This window comes from Gastrolobium bilobum, unplaced genomic scaffold (genome assembly GCF_033153095.1).
Source record: "Gastrolobium bilobum isolate Gb01-03AN ecotype WA unplaced genomic scaffold, APGP_CSIRO_Gbil_v1 utg1090, whole genome shotgun sequence".
NCBI classification, from domain to species: Eukaryota; Viridiplantae; Streptophyta; class Magnoliopsida; order Fabales; family Fabaceae; genus Gastrolobium; species Gastrolobium bilobum.
The window spans coordinates 380,462-389,860 of NW_026899797.1; the positions used below are offsets into that span (position 1 = coordinate 380,462).

Consider the following 9,399-nt stretch of genomic DNA (forward strand, 5'->3'; position numbering starts at 1 on the left):
TAGAGGTTTGTAATGATATACCTTTTTATGGTAATCTTAATTAAAAATAGAGTTTATATAAATTTTTATTAAATAATTTATTTATAATTTGAATTTTTGGTAAGCATTTATAATTTGAATTTTAAAGCTAAAAAAAAATTAAAATATTAAATATTTATGACTTTTTTTAATCTTTTATTTTTAACTTTATCTTAAAATAATTTCTAAATTAAAAAAATGCATCAAATTAAGTTCTTATTTTTAATTTTATCTTAAAATAATTTTTAGATTAAAAAAAATAACACGCCAAACATGCTTCATGTACCATCTCTTATATATTGTACAATTGTTCAATGAGTATAACTCAATTGACAACATATATTAAATAGGTTATGAAAGAACTTGAATTCGAGTCTCACCAAAAATATTTTTGGAAAGAGCAAAAAGCTTTAATTGTAACTTGCACAAAGAATTAAAGCTTGTGGGGATACTGAGGGCCGACTCGCTTTAAAAAAGTAATTAAGGTCGGTATACCAAAAAAAGAAAAAAAAGATAGGAAGATACTTGGGGTTCAATAACTATTTTATATGTTTAGAAATTTTAGATATATTTTGAATAATTTTTAATATGATAAGAGAGGTTAAGGCAAAAAGTTGATGATGAGACCAAACCATATATTATGCATTCAACATTTTAAAACCATTCACACGCATGCTAAAACAATATAGAACTATACTTTATGTTAACTGAAATATAATATCATAAATGGTATTTTGTGTTTCTTTTATACAAAAAAGTTTAGGAATAAAGGCTTTAAATAAGAATCGAACCCAAGGAATTTATTTTTGTCAAGTATTAAAGGATTATGAAGCATGCCATGAAAAAGAAACGAAGAAACTGTTTAATATATACGCGATAAAATATTTTGCCTAAATATTCGTTATAACTCTAATTCTTCAGTTGCATATTCATAATTATCTATATCTTTGGTAGTCATAATTATATATATCTTTTCTTAGAGTACAATATAAACTTCACCCAGTTTAAAAAAAAAATGTTACATTCTCAATTGTAATCAAGCGCGCTCGAAATTGGAGTGGAGATTTTTTCTCACAACCTCACGATTCTTAATAACAATAATTACAAAAAAAAATAACTCCGCTTACAAATAAGGATTAAATGTGCTGGTAGATAAGTCACATTGTCCTGAGGAGAACATAATTCAAATATTGAAATATGTCTTAGTCAAAATAGTATTCATTGAATTGTTCTCACAACAAATGCTTATAAGATGGTCTGGGACTCTGGTCAAAGACCAAAGTGGAAAAAGTTACACTCTCGTATTTGCATTATTAATTTATTGAATAAATAGAAAAGTGAGTTTTTAATATAAAAATATATGTAACAATATTCATTAATATATCATACATAAAATGGGATTAATGTGGTAGGCCTGGATTATATTTGTTATCCCATAATTACCCTTCATAGACTTTGTCTTGAAATCATGACTCAAATGGTTGAGTTTATAGCTCACCACAACCCAAGGAGATGAGTTTGACACTAAGGACCTGGTCTAAGATTGTTTACAGATTATTCAAAGTCATGTAGTCCTTAAATCACTTTAACCACAACCCCTAGAGATAGTAGTTAACATTATTTATTACTCTAGAAAATTATGCATGTCAATGGCTTAATAATTTTTTTTTTTTTCGCAAGAAAGAATAAGGAGGTCAATCTTATAATGAAGAGGTTAAAGAAGACTAATTACAAAACAAAAATGGCCATTGTAAAAATTAGTCACTAACCTCAAGTTGTGGTTAGGGAATCACTTGTCCCCACCTTCCAAATCCACAGCTTATCCTAATCCTATGGCCCACACGATCCCTAAACAGATACCCAACTTGTTTTCATCCTCAAATCACTCAAACATCTCCTTAAGGCCTGTGCTATTGAGACATCATTTTCTGTCTTCTAAAATTTTCTCTCTGTCTGCTTTCTTCACATCAAAGTTGCCTTTGCTATTTTCAACAATTATTTCCCAATGTATCACACACAGTAAAAAGACAAGTAATAATTCAGTAGTGATAGTAGTAATCTCAACCCTCCTCTCAGACCAATCAAAATCCCTGACCCACATATCTCTAGCTACATCCCACCACAGGGTATGGGCCAAAAGCTACAATTAATTGAGCTGCATAGTTTTCATTTTTATGAATAATTCATCTGATTATTGATATATAAGCTATTATTTAAAGAATAAAACTCTCTGCAAAGAGTTAGATTTACATCACTATTAGTTGGAATAGGAGATGGTTCATGCATCAGAAGAAAGGCATATATGTACCTATATTTTTGTCCCTTTGGAAGCTCACCGGCTGACTTTCATGATAAGAAACAACTTTATCAAATACAACATGATTTTGAGACCTCACCATGCATATATAACAGAAAAGGTTGAAGCACTGTGGTTTCTACCACTTCTAATTTATATGTGTTCATCATTTGTTTATTAGGTGCTGTTTGGTCCATCACAATACTTGGATTCTTATGCCAAGTTAGATGAACCATCATTATGATGAATTGGGAAACTCGCGGCAAATCCTGTCATCTGCACCTAAAAGAAAGGGAAAAAAATCGAAAATAGTAACTGCTGTCATGTTCTTCACATATATATAAGCAGTTTCTGCAAGTACTTTTTTTATTTTTAGTACACGCAAGTACTTTTTTTTTCTTATGTATGTATATATGAAATAATTCAGAGAGAAGAAAAATACGAAGTATGAGAATCAAGAATCCTCCTAAACCTAAACCTATAAACCTTAAACCCCTTAATTAACTAATCTAAAAAGGAGGGAAGAAAAAAGCTATCCCAAAGAAAATTGTGTACATAAAGATTCTGTCAATGAAAAAGAACAAGTCAGTTTATACAAGTATATAATAAAATAAGAATAAACAATTATGTTTCTTTATATTTTTATACAATTTTGGCATACAGGTTTATGGATTTTATTCTCATCTGTTCATGTTGATTCCATATAGGGAAAGTAGTTGGGACTAAAGACCAACACCTTGCAGGCTTACTAGTTACATTTAGGTCTCAAAGTTTATCCACCATAAGAATGTTCTGTCAAACTATAGTAGTTTTTTCCTTTCGTATTGTCCAAATAGGTATCACGACACAAATAGCAACATATGCACAGGACCCAGTAGACACTAAAAAGGCGATGCAGTCATTTTCAAAGAGGATATTCTCTAGCATTAGATCTTGTATACAGCTCCCTTACACACTGCAGAATCTTGTACGAAAAATGTTGTTAGATCGCATAGAAATCTGGTCAATAATTTAGTAAGAACTTGCTTTTATATTTTATTCTTACGGTTTCAACACCTCTTAGTTCATTTTAATCATAAAAAATACTGCAAGGAAGGGTTGATAGTACTTAGCCAACTAGAAAACCTTGTACCACCACGTCTTCTTTACCCATCAATCTGATTAATGCTTCTAATTTGTATTTCTTCAGCCTTAGCAGTTAATCCACTTCAAATATAAAAGAGAAATAGTGAAATAGTGTTTGAGGATGAAGGATAAAGAACGGTCTACATCTTTATCAATAGCTGTAAATGGAGATATGGGAATTTCAAATATCCAAGTATCATGATAAAGAGGACATAAAGAGTAACTTTGAGAGACTAGCGATGCTATGTTTGGATGAGATAGAACAGTAGCAGAAAAACCACCTCATCATCATGTCAAGCAAAACATTAACTCTTTTTATTTTGTTTCTCAATATCTCCTTGTTTCCAGCCATATCTGCTCTCAACCAGGAAGGTCTCTCTCTACTTTCATGGCTTTCAACCTTCAATTCTTCTAACTCTGCTACTTCCTTCTATTCATGGAATCCAACCCACCAAAATCCTTGCAGATGGGATTATATTCAATGTTCCAAAGAAGGGTTTGTTTCAGAGATCATAATAACATCCATTGATCTTCATAGCAGCTTCCCTCCACAGCTCCTTTCTTTTGGCCACCTCACCACTCTGGTAATCTCAAATGGAAATCTCACTGGCGAGATTCCAAGTTCAGTGGGAAACTTGTCCTCTCTGGTCACTTTGGACCTTAGCTTCAATACTTTATCAGGAACCGTTCCAGAAGAAATAGGAAAGCTATATAAACTGCAGTGGCTATCATTGAATTCAAATTCCTTAAGCGGTGGAATTCCAACCACAATTGGAAACTGTTCAAAGCTTCAGCAGCTGGCACTGTTTGACAACCAACTCTCTGGTATGATTCCTGGAGAAATAGGCCAGTTGAGGGCTCTTGAAACTCTCAGAGCAGGTGGAAATCCAGGTATTTACGGTGAAATTCCAATGCAGATATCAGACTGCAAGGCTCTTGTTTTTCTGGGACTTGCAGTTACTGGGATTTCTGGGGAGATTCCACCAAGTTTAGGAGAACTTACCAATCTCAAGACACTTTCTGTCTACACAGCACATCTCACAGGTCACATACCGCCAGAGATTCACAACTGTTCAGCCTTGGAAAATTTGTTTCTGTATGAAAATCAGCTTTCTGGAAACATTCCTTACCAATTAGGTTCCATGCAAAGCCTCAAGAGGATATTGCTGTGGCAGAACAATTTAACTGGCACCATTCCAGAAAGTTTGGGAAACTGTACAAATCTGAAGGTTATAGATTTCTCTTTGAATTCTCTGAGTGGTCAGGTACCTGTGACTCTCAGAAGTCTACTCTCATTGGAGGAATTTCTTTTGTCTGATAATAACATTCATGGGGAAATACCTTCCTATATTGGCAACTTTTCCAGGCTGAAGCAACTTGAATTGGATAACAACAACTTCACTGGGGAGATTCCACCTGTTATGGGACAACTGAGGGAACTTACTCTCTTCTTTGCCTGGCAGAATCAACTCCATGGAAGCATACCAACAGAACTATCCAACTGTGAGAAACTTGAAGCAGTTGATCTTTCACACAATTTCCTTACTGGTTCGATTCCAAATTCACTCTTTCATCTAGAGAAACTAACTCAGTTGTTGCTGATATCAAACAGACTTTCAGGTCAAATTCCACCAGATATTGGCAGTTGCACCAGCTTGATCAGGTTACGTCTGGGATCAAACAACTTTACTGGTCAAATTCCACCAGAAATAGGTCTTTTAAGCAGCTTGAGCTTTCTTGAGTTGTCATATAATCTACTCAGTGGATATATTCCCTCTGAGATAGGTAACTGCGCTCATCTAGAAATGCTTGATTTGCACAGCAATAAGTTGCAAGGAACCATTCCTTCCTCATTAAGATTCCTAGTTGCTCTTAATGTCTTAGATCTTTCTTCAAACAGAATAACTGGAAGCATTCCTGATAACTTGGGCAAGCTTACGTCTTTAAATAAGTTGATTCTAAGTGGAAACCATATCAATGGTTTGATCCCTCATTCACTAGGCCTTTGTAAGGATTTGCAGTTGCTGGATATAAGTAACAATAGGATTACTGGTTCCATTCCCAATGAGATTGGTTACTTGCAAGGATTAGATATCCTCTTGAACTTGAGTTTGAATTCTCTTACAGGCCCTATTCCTGAGACCTTCTCAAATCTCTCGAAACTTTCCATTTTGGATCTCTCTCACAATAAGCTCACAGGCACCCTCAGAGTATTGGGTAGTCTTGACAATCTTGTGTCTCTAAATGTCTCCTACAATAGCTTTTCTGGTTCTCTTCCTGATACAAAGTTCTTCCGGGATTTGCCTGCTGCAGCATTTGCTGGCAATCCTGAGCTTTGCATTAACAAGTGTCATGCAAGTGAAAATCGCCAAGGCATCAAGTCAATAAGAAATATCATTATGTACACTTTCTTTGGGGTTATTTTAACTTCTATCTTTGTCACTTGTGGAGTAATTTTAGCTCTCAGAATTCAAGAGGCCAATTTTGGGAGGGATTTTAATGAAGGTGGTGAAATGGAATGGGCTTTCACTCCATTCCAGAAACTCAACTTCTCCATCAATGACATTGTCACAAAGTTGTCAGATTCAAACATTGTGGGAAAGGGTTGCTCGGGGATTGTTTATCGTGTAGAGACTCCAATGAGACAGTTTATTGCAGTGAAGAAGCTATGGCCAATAAAGAATGAAGAGCCACCAGAGAGAGATCTTTTTAGTGCAGAAGTTCGGACCCTTGGATCAATAAGGCATAAAAATATAGTGAGACTTTTAGGATGCTGTGACAACGGAAGAACTAGATTGCTCTTGTTTGATTATATATGTAATGGGAGTTTGTTTGGATTGCTCCATGAAAAGAGATTGTTCTTGGATTGGGATGCAAGGTATAAGATCATACTGGGAGCAGCTCATGGTTTAGAATATCTTCATCATGATTGTATCCCTCCAATTGTCCACCGGGATATTAAGGCTAACAACATCTTGGTAGGTCCACAATTTGAAGCTTTTCTTGCAGATTTTGGCCTTGCAAAACTCGTGAGTTCCTCAGAGTGTTCAGGAGCCTCTAATATAGTAGCAGGTTCTTATGGATACATAGCACCTGGTGAGTGTAAAAGCTTTTGGGATTCTAAAACAAGTTCATTTTGCCAATGTCTGATTAACAAAACTATTCAGTCTTAACTAACTTTTATCAAAAAGACTTTTTAAAAAATCAATCTCTTTAGTCTTTAAGACATTCTTTTTATTCTTTTCGGTACATATAAAAATCAGTGTGTTTAGACTTTAAGACGTTCTATTTCTAATTCTGTATATTATGTCTATATTTGGGTCATTTTACCTACCTCATTGTGACTGATGATTAATCATAGTATTATGTGACAAACTGCAGAATATGGATACAGTTTAAGGATCACTGAGAAGAGTGATGTGTACAGTTATGGGGTTGTGCTACTTGAGGTCTTAACTGGGATGGAACCAACTGATAACAGGATTCCAGAGGGTGCCCACATTGTCACCTGGGTTATCAGTGAAATTCGAGAGAAGAAAAAAGAATTTACATCTATCCTTGACCAGCAACTAGTAATGCAGTGTGGAACAAGGACCCCAGAGATGCTTCAAGTGCTAGGGGTGGCTATCCTCTGTGTGAATCCATCCCCAGAAGAACGACCTACAATGAAAGATGTAACAGCAATGCTCAAGGAGATCAGGCATGGTAATGAAGATTTTGAGAAACCAAATATTCTCCATAAAGGCATGGTTACCAATCCAAAAGCAGCAGTTCACTGTTCGAGTTTCTCCAGATCATGTGAACATTTAATAGAATCATCTTCTTCTTCTTCGTAGCCCCCAAATTGATTACTACATTTGTTAATATCTATTTGTTTTTTTTTATTCAAGTGGCAAATTATGTGTATAGACTAATATTATTCTTATGGAAATTCCACATTACAATTATGTTAAGCCAGAGGTACCAGAATCTTGCATCCTTAAGTTGATCATGTCCTACAATTGCTGTCTATAAAAACTACCACTTTTTGTTGTCCAAATTCAAGTAAAAGGAATATAAAAACTTGAAACACCTCATAGCTTAGCACTCTCTAGTCTCTATATTCTATTTTACTCTCTTTTTCTTTTTAAAAAAAATTAGCATAGAGTAACGTTCTTGCAATCTAGTATCAAACTGTCATTTGGAGTGTACCAAAATCCACGAAGAATATGCTTTAGGACATAGTCCCAAAACCAGTTTTTGTCGACAACTGTGGCAGAAGAAGTAGCAATGAATAGTGGTACCATTCCTTATACCATAGCCCTTAGGTTCAATTAACCTTGTCAATAATGACTTCTTAGAGAAGGGACTTGAGAATACGGACATAGATGGGCCAGAGAAAGCAAGAATTGACAGTATCTTATTTCCTGGCATAAACTTCTAAACGCAAAATTATAGAGAGAAGAGAAGCACATGGACCACCATCCTTCACAATGTCCCCAGCAATTATTTATGTAAAGATAGAGATTGCTCGTGCTCCATGTTATTGAAAAGAAATCTTGCTTTTGTTCATGTGATAGGAGACTATTCTAGGCCCACAGATAGTTTGATAAATATTTTCTCCCCTTGTTAGGAACGCAAGCAACCATCAATATTAAGTAATCATTATTTTCTCATAAAAGAAACATTTAACATCTAGAATTAGAAAGGTAATATATGTGGTTCTTTTGGCCCAATTATAAAAGATAATGCATGTTGTTCAATACATGTAGAACTTCATTATCATATAGTTTATGGTATGTTAGACTAGGATCGAATAATCACACACACAATCACGAAACAGAAAAGAGAGAAGGCAATAAATTTACTTGATTCATTCAACGTGGGCTACATCCAGCAATATTTCACTATATTCTTCTCAATGCACTCATTACAAAACACTTTATTTACAATGAGCGAACCTCTATTGGCTTTTTCTGCATCCATCCAACAAGAGTCAGCATCTGAATGCGAAATATAATTGATACCTAACATGTTATGTTTATGGGTTTTATTAATCTCATGTTAAATGAGATAGTTATCTCATGTCATAGAGACAAATTAGTGAGCTCCACCACCTGAAAAAAGAAAAGAAAAGAAAAGAAAAGAAAAAAGTGTCACAGTTATCGAAGAGTGTGTAGGAAAGAAAACTTGTCTCATGTGATATGAGAATAGTTTTTCCCTATGTTTATTACTTTATATAACAAAACAATTTTGAAACTTCTTCTCGCACAACACAAACTCACCATCCACCGATGGAAACAAATGATTTATTTCTATAGCAGCATACAGAAATATAGCATCGAAGAAATTTTACACTCAGTACTAGATTGATGGATATTAATAGCAGTTGAATAATATATAAATGAAAAGAGAGAGAAAAAAAATAGAACTGCGTACGTCAGCAACAATAGAACAAAGGGATTATTCGTCAAAGGGAGCACAACCACCCTTGTTAGGAGGAAAACAATAATTAGAGACACTGACACATACGGAAACATAGATGAACCTACACAAGATTTTGGGACAGAACCAAGGAACTAGTGTGATTTTAAGAAACAAAAATTAAAAGCAACACACCCACACACATGTATTAATGTCCGCTAAGATGATAATTCAGGTAAATTATTCTATTAAAAAATAAAAATAACAGGTGGAGTAAATTAGCTTTGTACTTTAAAGTCACTTCATTAGTTCATTTACTTGCTTCACCACATTAAAATTATTAGGCTATTTGCATGGAAAGAACTGGACCATGTTGTGATGGTCTTTCGCAAGCTTGGAACTTCGAAACTATCATTACAAGACAAATCAAACGGACAACCCATGTTTATTTTTCAAGGATGCGTCTAAAAGACGTATATTTTGTCCGGAAAATTATTAAGCCGAGGGTATTTGTCTAGTAAAATTTTAGAATAGACGTCAGTGTAGTTTCAAAAACT

General features: G+C 34.4%; 1 protein-coding gene across 1 annotated transcript; it reads left to right on the forward strand.

Annotated features, from left to right (window-relative positions):
• The first annotated feature begins 3,729 nt into the window (after positions 1-3,729).
• LOC133293568 (LRR receptor-like serine/threonine-protein kinase RGI2) lies at positions 3,730-7,275 on the forward strand. Its single transcript, XM_061492159.1, has 2 exons — positions 3,730-6,535; positions 6,821-7,275. Exons 1-2 carry the CDS (start codon positions 3,730-3,732, stop codon positions 7,273-7,275), a joined length of 3,261 nt encoding a protein of 1,086 aa, XP_061348143.1.
• The last annotated feature ends 2,124 nt before the right edge of the window (positions 7,276-9,399 follow it).

Bases quoted from the DNA above. Each gene is read 5' to 3' on its own strand.
- LOC133293568 (XM_061492159.1), top strand. From the start codon at position 3,730: ATGTCAAGCAAAACATTAACTCTTTTTATTTTGTTTCTCAATATCTCC. The intron at 6,536-6,820 runs GTGAGTGTAAAA...GACAAACTGCAG, and splicing joins TTATGGATACATAGCACCTG to AATATGGATACAGTTTAAGG.